Genomic DNA, 20,954 nt, shown 5'->3' with positions numbered 1-20,954 from the left:
TTGAAAAATAGCTAGTGTAATTAGTGCAGAATTGTGGGAATTAACAACAGAACGTCTACATCTGTGTGGCATTTACGTGTAGGCTATGGAAGGAAAGTTTATGTAAAAGGTGCGGGATAACTAGTGCGTTTTTTGTTATTATTCAACTGTAAATAACTATATAAGAAATAAGCAAAAGACCACATCACACTTGTAATGAATGAATACATACACGGGTGCTCTTTGTTTAAATTAATTAAAAATTAAATCGTAAAAAAAACTACAAATAAACTTCCAACCTATTTTCCAATCATTAAAAAGTGTAGATAACGGTTTTAAAAGATTCGATAATACAAAAGTTAACATACCACTATCTGCTTTTTTATCTTCAATATCGGCATTAGCATTTTTCAATGTATCTGTATAATATTCAAAATTGCTTTCACTAAAATTGTGAAACCATGCTTTTATTTCTCCATTTTCAGACACATAATAGTAACTAAATGACATATCATTACCATCAACTCCATTGTTATTGTCACTATCATGTTCATTAGTAATATTTTTTACATAATTTGATCTAAAACTATTCAATTTTAAATTGCCATTAATATCACTGTATATATCTTTATTATTGCTGCCCAAGACGCCGTTAGAATTATCATTAAACCACGAGTAGTCTATATAACCATTTGTTTTATTAACTACACCACTTGAAATAAAAGGAAAAATCATTGCAATAAAAAACAAGTAAAGACACTCAGTTGAACCAATGATAAGCATCTTTCCTTAATTTGATTTCAGACTTCTTTATCTGCAACTTTATATTTCCTCTTTCCATTTAGGTATTTCAGCATTTATACTTCCCTCGCTATTTATGGATATAATGAATAAAACCATTCACTGAGTTATTAAACTATTTATAAATGTTATTGTATTTCGCAGTTACTTTCAAGAAAAATGGATATCAAATTACGTCAAATTGAAATAATTGATGAATTTGCATATACAATGTATTCATTTCACTTTAAAAAAATTAAAATTACTCGTGTTTATTGTCTAAAACACAACCACTAGCAAACTGATTTAAATACCAATTAATGTACTTAAACAAATTACATCAAAAGACCAAACAAATAGGCAGTTGTATAAATGAATAAAAACCATATTCCTCAAGAATGTCTAGACTGTATTCTGCTAAAATCATCTGTAAAATACAACGAATTTAATTGCCGCGAATAAGTGCTTGCTTGTTTAGATAAATGAACATAATATAATATAAATAATGTAGATATAAATATATTTAGTGTGAGTCCTGCATAGAACAATATTGTCCAGAATCCATGTGTAAAATATATACATAGACTGTCAAATACAGCCCAAATAAATGTTATGATTGCAATAAACAACGAAAAGTGCATAGTAGTTGTAGTTGCCTCATTTAATATAGGCGAGTCAACAGGCGGATTTCTGGAAAAAATTAAACTCAATGTATTTATTAATGGATACGATACTCCCATTCTGATTGTCGTTGTAATAATCATACAAGAACTCCATGTTATCATAAAAAAGGCATAAAAGTCATTACCATAATTCGCCAAAAATATAGATGATGCAAACAATTGTGGTATATCTTCTAATATATGCATTATTAATGTATATGTCCAATTTATTCTTTCCATCATAAAAAGCGTTTCTGGTTTTTCATCACCAACTACCCTTATTTGATTATATACATGTATAGGCGAAAATAATTTACTTATATATTTACTTTCTATGCGATGATAAAATATATATGATCTAGTCAAATATGCCAGTATACTCGTTAAAAATGTCGAAGTTAAACACAAAAATGATACCCATCCCATATCTTTATTTAATCTATGTTTGTTGCTACTCGATATTATTGTTTTCAATACTTTTAATATAAAAAACAAATTACTTACTAAATAAAACTGTCTCATTGCTTCCCATAATGTTAATTGTGCTTGTTTATTGCGTATTGTATTCTTCTCTCTAAATCCATTTAATAGACTCCAAATATAACCTATGTATGTTTCATTTGGCGAATTATTAATCGAATTGTTTTCCCCGTAATAATAGTAATACTCAGTATTACCAACATTATTTGTATCAACACTACTTGTACTGTTTATCGCACCAAAACTAACACCATTGCTACTATTATTTATATTTTTATTACTATTGTTATTGTTGCTGTTTTGCCTCAGTAGTTTCTGTTGTAAGTTTAAACTGAAACTCGACAATCTAGACGAATCCGACTCTTTATCATTAAATAAATACAGCTTTTCGTATCTTTGTGAATTTTGTCTTTGTTGTTGTTTATTCCTACACAGATTAATAGTTGTTTTAATATTAATATTATTCAATTTCATACAATTTAAAACTTACCATTCCTCCTCCGTCATATCCCCTAGATCTGAAAATCTCATTGAATTTAAACCCTCCGAGGGTCTAGGTGATATATTATCTTCCATTAATATTTGATTTACAGTCAAACTATTATCTCTCGTTAATTTTCCAACATTTTTATTGTCTGTGTTTAAACTCTCATATGAAAAATCGATATTTTCACTTGAATCATTTGTTTGCCAATAACTATTATTCATTATTTATATTAAACAATGATTGTATTGCCAAATATGTCCTTGTTCTCTTGTTAATGCCATTTAATTGTTGTAATATATATTATAAACTTATATTTAACAAGTTTTAAATAAAAGCTATCAAATTAATTAATTATTAATAAATCTATATCATTAATTATTATGATATTTTTACTATACACTGTTTTTACTTTGATAAATGATCATATATACACTATTCCTTGTCAAATTTTCCGTTACTTTTTTGTAAAATCACTATGATCACTACCTTTACTATATTTGTATGATCAAAATAAAAATACTTTATCTACTTGTGCGAATTACAAATCAAAAGGAGAATCGATTTAAAAAAACCAAATAAAATAACTTCGAAAAAGCAAGTGCTTGTTGTTCCTCAAGTACGAAGTACTATACTATAAAAACTTTTAATGCAATATACTATATTTCTTTTGGCAATATTTACCTGCCAATTATTTTATTTTGTCTTTTTCTTATCTTACACACAACTATTACTACTATATATATGTACATTTGTATTAGCACACGCCCGCCAGATAGTACATAGGCAACTTTTTAATATATGATTAAATGCTATTTCTTTTCCTGCTTAAACTTGCAAGTCGCCACGTTGTATATATAAATTCAATTTAAATCGTGATTGAACGAAGTAAATACACACTCAATAATAAAGAGAGGAATAAGATAACTCATCAATTATAGTTTGATATGTAACTAATCTAATATAGTCTAATTTACCTAACTAAATTTAATCCAAGTCGTAATTAAGGTTTCTTGGTCTGTCTGAACGTATTCCAAATGACAACAAAGATGAATCTATTTTTATACCCTTTTTCTTTCTGTTTTTGGAGACTTGACTTGAAATTACTTTATTATCCTTAATGTTCAGTTTCAATTCCTCATTATTATCCATGCTTGATTCAACATTAATCTTGTTATTATCTATTACATTATCAGTATTATAAGACCTACACAAGTCCCAAAAACCTTTGTCATCGTTGTGATTATTCACATTAATTAATGAAAATTTTGTCTTATCTATTGGTGAGTCTGTATTTTTGATATTTTGTTTTTTATAACTTGTGTTACCCCAACCTTTCCATCCACTTTTTGCACTATATTTTGACATAGAATTGAGTGAAACGTTATTAACTATTTGGTTATTAATTGCAAGTAAATTGATTTCTTTTTTTACTTTTGTACTTGTTTCTTCTAAATTTTCATATGGATTTAATGAATGAATTTGAATATCTGTATTTATTTTTTTCCAACCTTTAGTTATATTTGATTTATCGCTTTTATCTAAAATTCCATCATTACTTCCAACACGTACATTTTTTTGTAATATATTTTCAAATGAATTCTTTTCCTCTTTAAGTATATTCTCAAAATTCACAATTACTCTTTTTTTACCTTCTTCATTTGATATATTCCATGCTGGCTTTTTTGAATTTTTTTGTATACTATCAAAATTTATGACTAAATCACTATTGACTTCTATTAACTTATCATCATTTGAATCAATTATTGTCGGCGTATTTTTACCATTACAGTCATTACTATCAAAATCTAATTCGTTATTTTCAATAGCTCCTAATTTAGGTTCTTGATCTTTTTTGAATACTTGACCATCATTATTTATTTGAGTATCTAAATTACTTGAAATGGTATCACTTTTTGAAGCAATATTAAAATTATTTTCCTCTAAATTAAAATTTGATACATTAGTAATAATCGTTTCTATGTCATTTTTTTCCTCTTTTTTAGTTGTATTTACTATGGAAACAGAATTTTTATCAAAACAATTACCTGGAATATATTGAAAAATACTTTTCAAGTAAGGATAATATGAATCTAATGGATGCCAAATACGCTTATTTATCGTTGAAAATAATAACGCATTAATTGTAATTTTACAATTATCACTCAAATTTTTCATTTCATTAGTTGAATACGGTCCATGTATTATTGTTGAATTGACTTCTTTGAAAAACCACAGTGGTTTATCTAAATCATTCTGTACATCATCGACCATAGTACTCATACTTGTGTTCATTATTTGATCACCAAAAACAGGAAACTCTTTATTTTTACATTGAATACCATTGTTATCTGCATTTATTTTATAATAGTTATCTCTATTAAATATTGAATTATAATTGTTAATATTACTACTTGTATTTATAATGTTGTTATTTATTTTATTCAACCTATCCTCTTTAGATACATAACTAATACCGTTATTTTCGTTTAATTTTCCTAAATTATTATCATTAATATTACCTACTTCAAAATAATAATCATTAATATTAACATTGTTACTTATACCACTATTTATTGCATTATTTTCCATAATACCATATAAGTAACTATTGCTACCAATTTTATATGTGTTTTTATTATTATTTGTTGTGATATCGCAATGTAAATGTCTATTATCAATCAATTCATTAACAATGTTTTCGTTGAAATGAATCATACCATTTGTCAAACCCCCATTATTATTGTTAATACCACTATTATCATTAACAACATTTTGCATTACATTAAGTGAATGCTTTTCTTTAAAATAATCTTCCAATACCATATTACTATATTTGCTACCACCTATTTCACTTGGTATTGAATTGACATTTCCCGTTCTATTATTTAAATGACTCGTATTGTAGCTTTGATCTAATTTTGTTTCTGAACTAAAAAACTTATTTCTATTTGATTCTAATTCATTAGTTATTGTTTTTTCTATTATATGATTATTGCTATTTTCATGTTCAGTAACGTCACTAGATATCGATAAACGGTTAAAACCCAAATTAAATGGCTTGTCGTATTCTCTCCATGAACATTCTAGTAAATTTTTATTTGGAGAATTATTTGTAGTTTTATTATACTTATATCTTCTTGGATAGTTTTTACTGTATTTATCCTTGAACTTGCTGTCAAAGCAACCATTTTGACGATAATGACTAATATTAAAATCTATGTTTCTTGCATTGTAATTAATTCTATGTTCAACATCTTCAAGCTTGTAAATACCCTTTGGAATATTCAGTGGCCTATAAAACCCCAGAAGTGTATTAATTGAATATATCGGTTTATTATTGAAATTCAAAGTATCTACTCCTATTTCACCTCTATTTTCATACAACTTATCTGAACCTGACATATTTTATGTTACTCTTTCCATTGAAACTTTATTTATGCTAATATTATAGTTTATATATTCGTTTCTACCAGTATTATATTAACTTATTTTATTATCCTATTTAGTTCTTTATTATTTCTCTTTTTTTCTAACAATTTCAGGTTTACACATTTCCCCTTTAATTGATCCCGGTACTACTGTTAAAGTGCAGTTTGTGCGGTAATTTGACCATATCATTTATTTCAGAAATATTCGTTCCTTTCCTCAAATAATAATTCCCATTATTATTATTATTATGAAAGTAATATATATGTATATACATATTTATATATATATACATATATATTATTTAAATCAATGATAATTGCCTGCTGTAAGAATTTTAAGTTTAAAAATAAGGATTAACCGATGTAAAATAATTAGCAAGATGAATCTCCTACTAATTAATTAATCGCCTTCCCATATCTTGTTTAATAAATATGCTAAAAAGAATTAAATTAGGTCAAAATTGTGTAAAGGCAATTAAATGCAAATGGATGTGCATGCACTTAATACCGGTATGTAAACATACAAATAATAATCATGTGGATGTTAGATATTGCATGCAAATAATATATAAAAATAGCATTAAACATAAATAAATATCTGTTTACAGTATAAAGAGGTTTCTTTAGGAACAAAACAGTTTAAAGCCTAACTAAAAGAAAATGTGGGAAGAAATAGAATATGACGAGCTTACTGAAGATGAGAAAAAAGAAATAGTTGAACAAGAAAAGTGTGATATTAAAATGGGATCAATATATTATAAAAAAAGTGGAATATGTGTATTTAGAATATGGGTAGTTAAATGCAGAAATGTATGGCTAGTAAATGGTGAAACAAATAATAACTATTTAATGAAAAATATTTCAGATAATATAAAGCAAGTAGTAATAAAAAACGTAAAAGAATATGAAAAATATTACTATCTCTTAGAAACTTCAACTGGAGAAAAAATAAAAAGAAGAGATCCTTATTCAAGGTATACTGAATATGAATCTGACTTATGTTATGTTATTGATTATTTAAGTAAAAGAAATAAAAACAAAGAGATAAATAGTAGTGGAATAATAGATAAAAATAATTTAATAATATATGAATTGCATGTTGAAAGTTACATTAAACAATATAATAGCATATTTAATAATAATAATAATAGCAATAATGACAGTTTTTTTAAACAGATAGCTGACAATGCCATTGAATATATTAAAGAATTGAATTTTAACTGCATAGAACTAATGCCAGTTGTAGAATATTGTGGCGAGTGGGGATATAACCCAAGGTTAATGATGTCATTGAATATTAATTTAGGCAGCATAGATGACTTTGAGTATTTAATTAAAAAATCCCATGATAATGGTATATCAATAATCATTGATATCGTGTTGCATCATGCTGCATCTAAAATGAACTCGTTATGGAATTTTGACGGTTATGACTATAAGGGAGGTATTTATTTTGAGGATGGTGGTGATACAGGTTGGGGAGCAAAATTCAATTTTCATAAAAAAGAAATACAAGAAATGTTGTTTATGGCATGTGATGTATTTTTAGGTGAATATGGAGTTGATGGAATTAGATTTGACAGTGCACATAATATTCCAAGTTGGTTACTAAAAATTATAACTGATAAATTAAGAAGTAAATATCGAAATAAATATTTTATAGCCGAAATAGTACCAGAAAATCCCAACTATATTAAAGAATATGGATTTGATTCATGCTGGATACATTCCTCTTATTACGATATAATAAGTCAATTTAGAAATCAAAAAAATCAATATGACTGGAACAATGGTTATTGCAAATCATTGATACAAGGTCACAATGGATTTAAATCACCATATCAATGTATATTAATGATGTTAGGTAACCATGACCAAATAGGCAATAGACACAATGGTGGTATTCCGAATGGCGATGATAGAATTGGTAGATATATGATAGATCTGTTTGGCGGAAGGAATAATTGGGATGCAAGAGCATATCTCAGATTATTGTATTCGCTTTCTTGTATATCTTTTGGTGTTCCAATGTTATTCATGGGAACAGAAAACTTACAAGGAGAATGGTGGTCTGTAAAGGATAACAATCATAACTATAATTGGAAATTGATAAGGGATAAGGACAAATTAACTTATGAAATGAGAAATTTAGTAAAAGATATAAATTATATCAAAATTACCGAGAAAGACGTATTTTCGTCAGATTATAATAATTTTATCGAATTTAACATAAATCCAAATCACTTACTCGTTTCATTTGTAAGAGAAGGTAAAAATAATAATGCATGCCTATGTGTTGTAAATATGGATAAATGCGAATGGTTAAATAGAAATTATTCCGTTAGTATAAGCAATTATATAACAAATAAATATGGGAACAAAATTGTGCAGGTATTCAATTCACAATCTGGTGAATATGGTGGTTGGGACGAAAGTTATACAAGTCACAAAGGAGAAATAATCAATTCATTATACAATAAAGAAAACAATGATACATATTTTTTATTAAATATACCAAAATACTCCGTAACTATTTATAAATTGTGTAAATAAACAATCAAATAAGAATTAAGAAGACTGTATTGATTTGTCTCTCAATAAAACAAACTGTTCAAATTTAATTAATATTGTTGTGCTGTAATTATTTGGCGTATCTTCTGTTGTATGAGCAGTAACATTTGCAGGAAATTCTGAACTGTCCAATATCCCCGAAACAATTCCTGCTGCATATGCACCACAATTTATATGTTCAAGATCCTGTTTGTTTTACAAGATTAAATTAAAATGAGTATAAGCAAACCGATTAATTAAACTCACTCTTGGTACTGAAATAAATTTATTTAGAAGCAAATTTTTATCATTAATCATATCTAATGTTGGTGAATTAAAATAAATAGAAATGTGTTATAATTATAGCTGTCTTCATATCAGTTATCTCTACGCAACTTACATTCGTCATCGGACTCTTGGCCTTTTAAAAGGTCACCTGTATGACCAAATAAATATTTCCAGCATTTTTGTGAAATAAACGTAAGTATTTGAAGAATTCTGGTCTCTCTTTTCTGATGGGTTTTATCTCTTATAGATACTAGTTCTGTAATTTTATAACCAACAGAAATACCTATTTCATGAAGTCTTTATATAAAATTGTTTATTAATTTGATATGCAAATAAAGTGAAATTTAAAGCGACAACTTAATATATAAGTATAAAAATAAACATACTTGTCTTCAAGCCTAATCCCAGGTTTTAAGCATGTTAATGAATATTGTACAATTTCAGAAAACAAAAAAGCGAATGAACTCAAATTAATCTAAAGAATTTAAGATTATTGCATTAATTATTATAATAATTTCCAATAAAAATGGTTTATTACGCATTAACAGTTGGATATAAAATATTATTTTATTTTGGACCGTCAATAAACTCGAAATGAACTTACTTCTGGGGAACTTTTCATAATATTTCTTTCCAAAGGCTGTGAAACACCCTTCTTATTTTGTTTATCAATCTTTAGCATTTTTATTTATTAACATAAATAAACAACGGCTAGATATAAATGATTTTTATTTTTGGTGCCGATTTACATATTACGAAAAAAACAAGCGTCGGAAAAAAAGAGGGGAGGCTTAGCTCAGAAAATATTAAATGAGTAATAAAAATAATATTGGTTGTTAGTGTAGTGAAAAATGAAATATAAATACTTATTACAATGCAGATAACAATTAAATATCTGTACACTTAAGTTTAATTTTAAAAAAATGCAACTACTTAATACGTATCTAGTATTAGATTGACTATATTAGCGTTAAAATAATAACTATTATAATTGTAGCAAACATATATTTATAACCATTAATTCTGTCGCTTATGGTACCGCTATTAAAGTATGATAAAGAAGATGAAGATAGCTTTTTATCAAGTCTAATTTCCCAACCACTGCCTACTTTGGGTGTAATATATGGGTAATAATTGCCATGTGACTCATTATCATGTTTATTTTCTATAATTATTTGGTCCATTTTGAATTCAGGATAATACTCGCCAGTGATATCAGGTTGATATTTGTCTAATAGTAGTGGTTCTCTGTTATTGTAATCACCATAATCGTAATAATAATCATCATCATAATCATAATCACTGACATTATAATTAAAGTTAAATCCAAATCCCAATTCATCTTCTTGACCATAGAAATAATTATGATCACTGCTATTAATATTGATGTTGTGTGTTTCTACATTACTTCTACCATTATAAATATGAGTATTATTTCTTATACCTTCGTCACTAGTAACATTTTGTTTGTCATTTGTTCCTTTATAACTGACTTCATTATATAATTTGTCTTTTGCTTCAATATACTCATCGTCATTTGGTATAACTTCGACCTTACCCAAATATTGGAAGTCTGAGTTATCATAAATATCGACATTTTCAATGATTTGATTTGCAGGTACTTCGTTCTCACTTATTATTTTTGCAGCGAAGTCCCTTTTGGTTTTATTATTAAACAATTTAATCATATTTACACTTGAGTAATTACCTGCTTGTGGAAAACGTACTTTAATGTACTTTTCAATAATATTTTCACTATAACCATTGGTATTATTTTCCTTTGGCCAATAAGGTAAGAAATTTAAAGGTATAATGTTGATATTTTTATTTTTGTCATTATTTGCATTAATATTATTAATTACAGTACCAACAACACTGTTTTCGATTTGATGGTGTTTTCTGATATTAATATTACCAACGGTACCTGTAATATTGCTTTTTTGATCAATATTGTGATTTAAGTATTTTTTTTGCTTAATGTTATTTAGTCTTTTTTCATTACAGTGATGTGTTACATTAGCAATTGAACACTTAACCAATGAAAATTGGCAAGCAATTCTAAATGGTGAATTATCAGAAAACTTCATTGGCCTGAATCTAAAACTAAGAATTCCCGAGTCAACATGATTGACCTTGAATCCGACCTGCCTCATTGGACACCCATTTTCTAGTATAGTCAACGGAGTACATTGAGGATTTTTGTAACCATATATCAAATTATCCTCGCACTTTGATTTCCATACTTGACATTTTTCAGGCCAACTTGTAATACAATTATCTAATGAATTCATTAGTGAACGGAAATTATCTCGAATATTATAGTCGTTATGATTGCTTTGTTTTTGTTGGTTATATAACATATTTGATACTGCATTTTGACTAATAGCTGGTATTTGTGTGATTAATTCAACATCTGAATTTGGTCTTTGAGCAACTTGTGATATTAATTCACCTAATCCATTAACAGCCGGATTTGGATCGTTACCTACGGCTTCTACCCACGCCAACGCCTGAGCAACTCCAGTAGATAATTGATCGCCTTCAACCTTTTTATTCATAGCCGCTTGTACGGCTTGTACGGAGTACTCCCATGTACCAGATCCATGTATACTGTTATCCCTTTTATTTAATTTGCACTCGCACAATGCGTTATTCATTTCCTTAGACGGCATTCTCAATGTATTTTGGAATATTAAATGCTCACTTGTTTCTATTATTACCATACCACAATTACCTGATGTACTTTTTTGTTGGCCATAATTTTTATTGTTTGGTCCATATCCTGGATTTGAAATGCTTTCACCATCATATAGTGATGTAGTTGCACAAAACATATCTGTTTTTGAAACATATATCGCTTCACATGAAGGATTATCCACCCTTAAGAAACTGGGTGGTTTTTTTCTCCAGCCTTTGGCTGATTTCTGTGGTACACAGCATTGCATTCCTTGTAATGTACATACTACATGTGGTGAGCCTACTCCTGGTGGTGGAAGTACACTTTGTTTTTCAAACGCTCCACTAGGTCTTAATGCGCCTTTTTGGTCTAAAAATCCAGAATTGTATAAAGATATACTTGTTTGTAATATATCATTTAGTGGAAATCTAGATAAGAAGCCACTCATACTTTTAACGGCTATTGATGAAGTAGATAATATTCCCGGCCAGTCCGAATTCAAATAACTATTTATATTTGATGAAGAGTTCTTTTGTTTACTATTTTCCTGTACTGTAGATACTCCATTCATCAATCTTTCTTCCATGGCTTCCGCGTATGCCACACTTGCAGATACGGGACATCCTAGTGATCCCGATTGAAAGTTTGGTAATGAAACAGAGCCTTGTTTATCTGGCATTAATATACATGTGCCTACTATTGATCTTGGACCTTTTAGAAATGCACCATATGAATAATATCTGCAATCTGGCGTATTACTACATGATAATATACATTGCTCAATGTTTTCTACAGGTATTGCCATTTCAAGTGGACTATAAAACCTTGTCTCTTCTTCATAACACATCATTTTTGGTATGCTCTCTTCAGTTTTTGGTATATCCACTTCACTCGGAATATTATACTCACTGTATTCATATTCATTCATATAATATTCATTGCTTTTGTGCACTAATCTTGACATTTCTGTCACTTCCTTAGGTTCTAATACAACACCAAGTATTTCTGGACTGTAATCCGATTCTTTGTATAAATTTCTCAGTTTTTCATATTTAATGTTATTGTAATTATCATATTCATAATCACTTATTGTTTCGTTTTTATTTTCGTATTTAAACTCATCATCATATCTGTCTAGTGTTGGTTTTACATAGTTACTATTCGTTCCGTTTGTTATTCGGGTAGTTGAATCACCAAAAATGGTGTTATTTATATTTAAAATGGCATTGCTAATGATATAATCGTTATTATCACTGCTAGAGTTGGAAATGGTATTAACAATATTAGTATTGGTGGTATTAGAATTACTGGCACTGTTATATGTATCATTGACAATACTTTCACTATTGTTGGCAATAGTCGTAGTAGTTGTATTTATGTTTTTTAAAGTATTAACTTCAGTATAATCACTTTTAACTGTATTAATAGTGCCGGAAGTGGTTGTAGTAGTACTGAAATTAGTATTAGTGTTTCCCTCACTTAAATTACTATTCAATTCAAAACTACCTTGAATAAAGCTTTTTATCTCATTCATATAGTTATCAACGTCATTATTACTGCCATTTACTTTATTGTGCGAAATTATTAATTCTTCATATTTGTTATTACCTGATTTCATACCTTGCATTAGAATGTCATTTTTATCACTTAATACTTTAATGCTATCGTATTCATTACGGTCTAACGCACCATTATTTTTACTATCATTATTATATGGATTTGAATTGTTAAATATTTGTTCTAAAAAAATTCTAGAGGGTAATTTTTTTGGAGTACTATACAATATTGCTAATTGATCAAATATAGTTGTTTTATCTTTAGTAATGCCTTGTATTATATTTAATGCACCTATTGATTGTGCTAAAGCAATGCCTGTGCCAGAAAATAATTGTTTTTGTTGATTTATTCCTATTGATTCAACATCCTCACCATTTACATATATTGCGTTGTTCAGTTGAGGTACGTTTGTAAAACTAGATAACATACCACTTTTATTATTTATAGAACCAACACAGAAAGCATATATGCCACTTAAATCATCGCATGGAAAGTCCAGAGTTCTGTCTATCTCTTGTAATCCATCATTGCCTGTTGGTAACGCAAATAATATGTTGTTCTCTTTTGATGTTCTCCTCATTATTTGTCTTAATATTCTAGGAGCTGATCTATTCTCTTCTATAGTTTTTAAATCAAATTTGAGTGGCAATATAATATTCTTAGCATTTGAATTTATCGCAGAGTCTATTGCCGATGTCACATCACTTAATGGTGCTCCTCTTTTTGATGAATTCCAAACTTTATAACCAATACATTGTATATTTATTTCTCCTGACAGTACTAACGGGCATGCTATACCATTTGGAAACCTTTTACAATCACACCCTGTTACATACGCCATTGCTGTATCTTGTCCTTGGTTTGTATCAATATTGCTTAATAAGTTATCATATATGTCTGTATTAATATTATTGTTATTATTATTTTTTGTTTTATTGTATGAATTCAATTCAAATAAACGCCTTTTTGTTGATGACTTGTTTTGTTCATTATTACCACCACTCGCGAAATTGTTCATTTGTAATACCGTATCAAATCCTGTACCTATAAATGCATTTATCAGGTTTATCTTATCTTTTTGTGATTGTGTCATGTTATTTGAGACTTCACTGGGTAATCTATTAATAAATCCTTCCGGATGAAATGATGTTATATCACTTGGATCATCAAAAACACTACCATTCATTTTAACAAATGTTGTTCCTTGTGAATGCCCATAGTTTTGTGGATTGAAATAGCCATATTGTGTATTTGATAATCTTGATGCTTGTGTAAGTGGTGTATTGAAATAATTATTACTATTTGAAAAGAATGTTTTCCCGTTGTTATTCAAATCACTATTTATTTGTCCCGAATTGGTATTCAAATTATTGTGATTGTTATTCCTATCATAATTATTACCGGCATTATCTACTGTTATATCGTTTATATTTATAAATGCTTGTTTATTTCCAACTTCACCTTGCTTTGTTATTGCTTTTCTCATCCATTCTGATGTTGTCGGAGAATTTAACGTAGGCAGTTTTAAATCATTGCTTTGCTTTGCTCCTTGTAATATATTTGTATTTATTGCGTTTGATTGCTGTTGTGTAGTTGGTTTCCCCCAATTATCTATTGATTCAAATATAACTGGTGCTAACCCAGAACCCGATCTTGATTGTGATATTCCAACATTTTGACTATTGGCGTTATTATTTATATTTCCATACTGGTTATTAAATCCAATTATTGAGTTATCGTGATTTTGTAAATTATTTATGTTTATACCATTACCCATATTCATATTCTGATTGTAACTACCACCTAAACTTAAACCTCCCACTGTTCCTGGATCCACAGCAGTCCGAATATTTTTTTCGTTGTTACTAAATCCATTAAGATAATTGTTATTACCCTGTGGTATGGGTTTATAACTCCAGCTTGATATCACCGGTAAATTATTCATATTGTAATACATACTATCTTGATACGAATTATTTAATGTATTTCCTTTACTCGGATTCCCGAATGGAGGTGGAAATAGTGATGAACTGTCACTCATCCCTTTAAATATTACAGTTGCTATATTATTTGCTAAATCTTTATCTAAACTTATATCCTCTTTTGACAAATCTACGTGATCTATTGGTGATAATTGACTCTTCATATTTTGTGTTATCTCTGTTATATTTTTATTTTTACTATTCAAACTCATTAGGTATAATGGTGATATTGTTATTTTCGAGCTGTTTTTTCCAGAACCACTGTTTAATCTTTTTTTTTCTTGTTTATTACCACCTATTGTAGAGAGAAAGTTAAGAGCGTTTAATACTGATGAGCCTTCATTGCTTGATCCTCTAGATTTGATTTTACCTAACAAATTTGTTGCTTCAGTGAATTTCTTTAAAAAATAACCGTCCAATTCTTTATATAATTTTGAATCTTCATCTTCGTCTACAATTTGTGAGTCATTTTCACTATTTTGCGTATCATTTAATAATAAACCCCTATTAATCCCAAATGTATTATTAAAATTTATGCTTGTTGGTATTATTTTTTTATCTGAAATATTATTATTGCTCTTAAATACAGATTGTTCTGTCATTATTGAATCTCTAGTGCAATCTGCCTTATTTAATATATCTAGTTTTTTTATTTGTTTAAGTCCCTCTATTAAAGGTGACAAATTCCAATCAACTTGTTCCTTGTTTATTGATTTTATATCTATTATAAAGACACCCAACTTTTCGTAAAATTCTACAAATGAAATTGGTAGTTCATTCGTTTCTACATAATTATTCAATCTGTCAAAAAACGAATTAGCATCTATTTCTCTTGATTTTATATTATCTGAAAGTAGTATACATATATATCTTGTTATCTTATAATTATTGTCTTCAGACTTATTGATATTGTCGACTAATTGTAAATTATTGTTATTATTATTATTCGTGTTACAGTCATTTCCAATACAGAAGTCACCTACACCAACAAATGGTACTTTCTCTTTCATAATGTGCGACGTACTTATAAAATTAATCCAATCGCTATTTACTTTATCATTTTGTTCTTTCAGTTCCTTCTCTCCAGAAATAAATGCATCAAAATAAAAAAGCAAAAAGCCACAACATATTAAATTAATTAACTTCTCTTTTTTATATACCATTTTACAAATACTTTATTTGTTGTTTACCTTAAACAATTATAATAAATATAATAATTAATCGAGTTAGAATTATTAGTTTTGTTATCTTAAATGAGTATATTATATTTGAGTACAATCACTATATTTATTATATACAAAATTTAAATTCACATATATATCTTACCTTCATATAACTTTTGTTATACATTTGACTCATTAATACTTGATTTTTAACTCATTATTGGAAAAATATTATTTCTATATGAATATTAATTACTCTCGGTTTTATGTAAATTTTATTTACATTTAATTCTCATGCATTTTATTATTTTCTTGTACCGGGACTTTTTTTACACGTGACATTGAGATATGTTCTATACCGTAAAATTGCATGCATTTTAATGTGGCTGCATTGAAATAATTGTATATTTTTATACATATACACAAAATGCGGGTACTTGCAAATAGTATAATAAATTTATTTCAATATTATACATACATTCATAAACCTTTTTAAAAACTCAATGCGTACGCAAAACTGGGTCATATTAGTTAGACCTGTTTCTTGAGAAAAAAATGATTTCAAAGAAACTTGGTAAGTTTTATTCGTTTTTTTAGTTGCAACAACTGTTTGTATTTGGAATAAATTTTTCAATGATATATAAATCAAATAAAATGTTTAATTCTTTTATTTTATATTAGGATTTATTGGATGTGGAAATATAACAAAGGCAATAATAGGGGGAATGATACTATCAAATAAAGTAAAAGAAAATGATATATTTATATTTGATTTGGATAGGGAATGTATTAAATACTTCAAAACCAAATATGTTAATATTAACGCCTTAAATAATTCGGAAGGTGTTATTGAGAATTCTGATTTGATATTTCTTTGTATTAAACCACACATACTAAGTGGTGTTCTTGAGGACATCAACAGCATGAAATATACTGATGATTTGAAATCTGGAAAGAAAGTTTTGATTTCAGTTTGTGCAGGAAAGAGTCTAGCTGATATTTATTGTGTTTTTAGAAACAACTCCATATTTTGCATCAGAGCAATGCCAAATCTAACACTTTCTATTTGTGAAGGTACATGGTTATATTGCGAAAATCCAAATGTTGACTTCCACAATAACGGATTTAACTCAAGTGATGAAATTATACAAATATTAGAAACATGTGGTAAAGTTTATAAAATAAGTGAAGATATATTTCCAAACTGTACGGTAATAAGTGGTTGCGGTCCTGGATTTATTGCTAATATAGTTCAGAACATGATCAGTTCTAGTATGGGAATAGGTGTCCCGGAAGATTTGGCTAAAAATTTGGTATTGGAAACTATTTATGGTACTTCTAAATTGCTACTAGATACGAATAGTGAACAAGATCCGCTAGCATTTCAAAAAAGAGTATCTACCCCTGGGGGGTCTACTGAAGCTGGAATAAATGTTTTAGAAAGCAATGGAATTTCAAAGTTATTTTTGAATTGTTTCAGGTCATCGTTAGATAAATGTATAGAATTAGGAAAAAATTAAGTCCTACTTCTTCCTCATAAAAAGTTATTATTTATCTTTGCGGCCGGTAGCATGCCAGGGTTGTTAGTCTAGTGGTATGATTCATGTTTCGGGTACATGAGGTCCCGGGTTCGATTCCCGGATAACCCCCCTTTGGCGATTTTGTAGTCAAATCTGTGTCTTGTCGGAAGAGGGTCTTGTTGATGGTGCTTATTTTGCCCGTACCCATTTACTGTCGACGGTTTTCATCCAGAAAGATAAATCTTTATTCATCTGTCGTTTTTTTAAACTACTATCATTATAGTTCAGACTGAACAAATGTATTTTTTCCTTGACTCATAAACAATTCGGTCTCCTTTTTATACTCAATGCGATAATGTAAGTAGATACAAGAGTATAAAAAAGTTGATTGTAATTTAAATTTCAGTTGCAGTTTTAGTTTTTTTTTCTATACTGAGCACAGAATAATTTTTTTGTTAAAATATCCGAGCTAACTGCAATTTCAAAACAATTTTCAAAGCATTCTCGACATTTAGTCATTTAAACTATTTATAACATAAGCTGATTAATTAGGACTTGAAAGTTCCCTATTAATTCTTTAGTTTGTTAGAACTTAAATGTATAATTTCATAATGATCTCATATGAAATTGAGCAAACAAGTAAGAACCGAGATGAAGGAGTAATACCTCATTTTTATGTTGTAAAGTTAGAATATAAACAAACAATTTCATTGTTATACAAACATAATCGTGTTTTTTCTCCTTTTTCAATGCAGCTCGTTTCATGAAAACATTTTCCTAATCATGTAAAATTGTAAATGCGATGCATATTTCAATTGTATAAATCCATTAAACTTGCTCTAATAAACAAATTAATTGGGCAGGAGATGAATCCCGAATCACAATAATTTGCAGAAAATTACGGTTAAGAGATCAACCCATCGTGACGAAAGTGCCCCATTTAATATTCTCTGCAAACAAAGTGAATATTAAAAATGTAAGAGTGAAATAAATAGTAACTGCGTTAAGGTATGAATTTTGGTTAATTAAAGATAATAAAGGAAACAAAATTTGATATAATTAATAAATAGTTAACATATGTATGTACAACTACAAACTTATTAATCTAGGATTGCGGATTGCATTTTCTACGACCAGCAACAACACTAACAAATCTTCTGTTATATTGTTGTCTCTTTTTGGCTCTTCCAGTGAGTGCCTTCTTCTTTTCCTGTTTCTCAACACGAGGAGTCTGATTTCTTACTTTACCTGCACGAGCAAGAGAACCGTGTGCCTTTGCCATACTTCAATCACTAAATCAACAACTGACCAATAGGAAAAATATAATATGAATATTCCAGATATTCTAAATTACCCAATAAAATACTAAGTTTCCTCCGTTCTTCTCACCCTAATTTTTATATGGGCTTTCTAATTGGCTCCATGTCAATTAGGTGTCTCAAATTTGAGACATGGCGCCCTTTCAGAGGCGCTAAATGCATTAATGGGTTAATTATTTTGCATGTAAAAAGTAAATATTAAAAAAGAAAAAGAATAACAATATGACAATTTACGTTATGGGATCTATTTGAGAGTTTAAAGTTAGTGGGTGTGATTCATTATTTATTGGTCTGAATGTGAGTGCCTCTTTATGCCAGCAATTTATGGTGTACTTGAGGTAATTATAATTTCTTTTTTATTTAGTTGCTAATAGCGGGTAATAGTTTAAAATCAAGGGCGAGAAAGTAGCACTAGTTTCTAGTTAAACAGATCTCTATAAAACACGCGAGTAAATAGAACAGTTTGTGGTAAATGAGTTCGAATGAAGTAGAACAGTTTATATTATCAATTGGAAAGGAATTGGGTAGAAACGAAGATGAGATGAAAGGGTATGTAGATATAATAGTAAATAAAAATTGGTATGATAAATTAGAATTGCTTAAAGATATAACTAATGACCAATGGGAATCGATGAATATTCCACTCAGACTTGTTGATATTATTAAATCAAGAGTTAGTGATACTAAAATCGAAGATAAAACATCTGATGATGGTGTGGAGACTGTGATCGAAAAAGATGAATGGAAATTTGAGTATCTTACACCGGAAAATATTGATATAGCTCCTTCATTATATAATTCAATAGAGTCCTTAAATTTTATTGAAAAAGATAGTTTAAAAGATGTGACAGATACACTATTTAAAATAATTGATTCAATAATAAAAGAGCCAAAAAAAGGTAAAATTAGAAGAATAAGAATGAATAATCCTAAATTTGCCTCTACTGTTGGAAAATATAGTCAAGCATTAAATGTACTTAAATCAGTTGGATTTGTCCATGTTAACGGGAAAAATGGCGATAATTCACTAAATAATCAAATTAATGACGATAGTTATATTGAACTACCTGTAGCTTATATTTCAAGATTAACGGATTGCCATCATTTATTGGCGTCTTTATGTGAAAAAAATAAAATAGAAGCCCCAAAACTCGTTTCAAATGATCATTTTATTTACAATAACAATTCAGTTAAGGTTAATAACTTTAATCCATATATTTCAAATATATTAAGCACATCTGTTGATTCCAAAAACGAATCATCAAAAAGACTAATGGAATATGCTGTTGAAGAGAGATATAAAGTCGAGGTTGAAATTAAAAAGAGAGAGAAAGATATTGAATCGGGTTCCGTAGGCGACGATTCTGAAAATTATATTTGTTCAGAACCTATTGCATTCCATTCGTCAGAATTGGTAAGTAAATGTGCCAAAAGTGACTCAAAAAATAAAGACCAGTACGAAAAAGACCAAGATTTTGACATTCAATACCTAGACAAGAGTTATATTCAGAAAATAAAAGATACTATTGACGGCAAGAAATCAACATTCAAAAGTAGATCTAATGAATATTTGAAGACTTTACAAAATAAGAAAATATATACGCACACATGTATTAAAATTATTTTTCCAGATAAATATATACTACAACTTGAGTTCAAACCTAACAATACCACTCATGACCTTATTGAAACCGTAAAAACATGCATAAATCCCAATATCGTTTCGATGGACTGGTTTATTTACCAATCCCCTCCTGTTGTTAAAGTTGTACCAGACAAGAAAATGTTGCTTATAAAAGCAGGGTTCGTTCCTAATGCACAACTTTATTTTAAACTAGAGCTTCCACCAAACCACAAATTGCAAGGAAATTACTTAAAAAGTGAGCTAATTAACAAAAAACGATAAATTAATTGCGATTAAATAAACAATTACGATTATTTTAATTCTATCAAATTATTTCTCATTTATTTTTGTTTCACAATATATTTTAATTAATTAGTTAAATCTTAAATTTAAGCCATTTTCCTTTTTTTCTTCAAAATAACAGTTTATTTTGTAATATTCATATTCGACTCAAAACG

At 28.3% G+C, this 20,954-nt stretch overlaps 9 protein-coding genes across 9 annotated transcripts; 3 read left to right on the top strand and 6 right to left on the bottom strand.

Annotated features, from left to right (window-relative positions):
* Positions 1 to 231: 231 nt before the first annotated feature.
* Positions 232 to 762, bottom strand: FG379_001130 (uncharacterized protein; the record flags this gene model as incomplete). Its single annotated transcript, XM_067326733.1, has 1 exon — positions 232 to 762. The coding sequence occupies one exon, from the start codon at positions 760 to 762 to the stop codon at positions 232 to 234; it is 531 nt and encodes a 176-aa protein (XP_067184382.1).
* A 389-nt stretch (positions 763 to 1,151) lies between these two features.
* FG379_001129 (uncharacterized protein) lies at positions 1,152 to 2,375 on the bottom strand (the record flags this gene model as incomplete). Its single annotated transcript, XM_067326732.1, has 1 exon — positions 1,152 to 2,375. The coding sequence occupies one exon, from the start codon at positions 2,373 to 2,375 to the stop codon at positions 1,152 to 1,154; it is 1,224 nt and encodes a 407-aa protein (XP_067184381.1).
* Positions 2,376 to 3,372: 997 nt separating this feature from the next.
* Positions 3,373 to 5,790, bottom strand: FG379_001128 (uncharacterized protein; the record flags this gene model as incomplete). The annotated part of the gene is made up of 1 exon (XM_067326731.1): positions 3,373 to 5,790. The coding sequence occupies one exon, from the start codon at positions 5,788 to 5,790 to the stop codon at positions 3,373 to 3,375; it is 2,418 nt and encodes an 805-aa protein (XP_067184380.1).
* A 686-nt stretch (positions 5,791 to 6,476) lies between these two features.
* Positions 6,477 to 8,369, top strand: FG379_001127 (uncharacterized protein; the record flags this gene model as incomplete). The annotated part of the gene is made up of 1 exon (XM_067326730.1): positions 6,477 to 8,369. One exon carries the CDS (start codon positions 6,477 to 6,479, stop codon positions 8,367 to 8,369), a length of 1,893 nt encoding a protein of 630 aa, XP_067184379.1.
* Positions 8,370 to 8,433: 64 nt separating this feature from the next.
* FG379_001126 (uncharacterized protein) lies at positions 8,434 to 9,336 on the bottom strand (the record flags this gene model as incomplete). Its single annotated transcript, XM_067326729.1, has 6 exons — positions 8,434 to 8,451; positions 8,493 to 8,573; positions 8,634 to 8,686; positions 8,767 to 8,951; positions 9,041 to 9,129; positions 9,259 to 9,336. The coding sequence occupies 6 exons, from the start codon at positions 9,334 to 9,336 to the stop codon at positions 8,434 to 8,436; spliced, it is 504 nt and encodes a 167-aa protein (XP_067184378.1).
* Positions 9,337 to 9,613: 277 nt separating this feature from the next.
* Positions 9,614 to 16,033, bottom strand: FG379_001125 (large extracellular with a signal peptide; the record flags this gene model as incomplete). Its single annotated transcript, XM_067326728.1, has 1 exon — positions 9,614 to 16,033. One exon carries the CDS (start codon positions 16,031 to 16,033, stop codon positions 9,614 to 9,616), a length of 6,420 nt encoding a protein of 2,139 aa, XP_067184377.1.
* A 555-nt stretch (positions 16,034 to 16,588) lies between these two features.
* FG379_001124 (uncharacterized protein) lies at positions 16,589 to 17,553 on the top strand (the record flags this gene model as incomplete). The annotated part of the gene is made up of 2 exons (XM_067326727.1): positions 16,589 to 16,607; positions 16,715 to 17,553. The coding sequence occupies 2 exons, from the start codon at positions 16,589 to 16,591 to the stop codon at positions 17,551 to 17,553; spliced, it is 858 nt and encodes a 285-aa protein (XP_067184376.1).
* A 1,105-nt stretch (positions 17,554 to 18,658) lies between these two features.
* Positions 18,659 to 18,835, bottom strand: FG379_001123 (ribosomal s30; the record flags this gene model as incomplete). Its single annotated transcript, XM_067326726.1, has 1 exon — positions 18,659 to 18,835. One exon carries the CDS (start codon positions 18,833 to 18,835, stop codon positions 18,659 to 18,661), a length of 177 nt encoding a protein of 58 aa, XP_067184375.1.
* Positions 18,836 to 19,344: 509 nt separating this feature from the next.
* Positions 19,345 to 20,778, top strand: FG379_001122 (N-glycanase; the record flags this gene model as incomplete). Its single annotated transcript, XM_067326725.1, has 1 exon — positions 19,345 to 20,778. One exon carries the CDS (start codon positions 19,345 to 19,347, stop codon positions 20,776 to 20,778), a length of 1,434 nt encoding a protein of 477 aa, XP_067184374.1.
* Positions 20,779 to 20,954: the final 176 nt, after the last annotated feature.

Source organism: Cryptosporidium bovis (genome assembly GCF_009768925.1).
Source record: "Cryptosporidium bovis isolate 45015 chromosome Unknown contig_20, whole genome shotgun sequence".
Classification (NCBI taxonomy): domain Eukaryota; phylum Apicomplexa; class Conoidasida; order Eucoccidiorida; family Cryptosporidiidae; genus Cryptosporidium; species Cryptosporidium bovis.
This window is presented reverse-complemented; position numbering and strand designations above follow the sequence as displayed.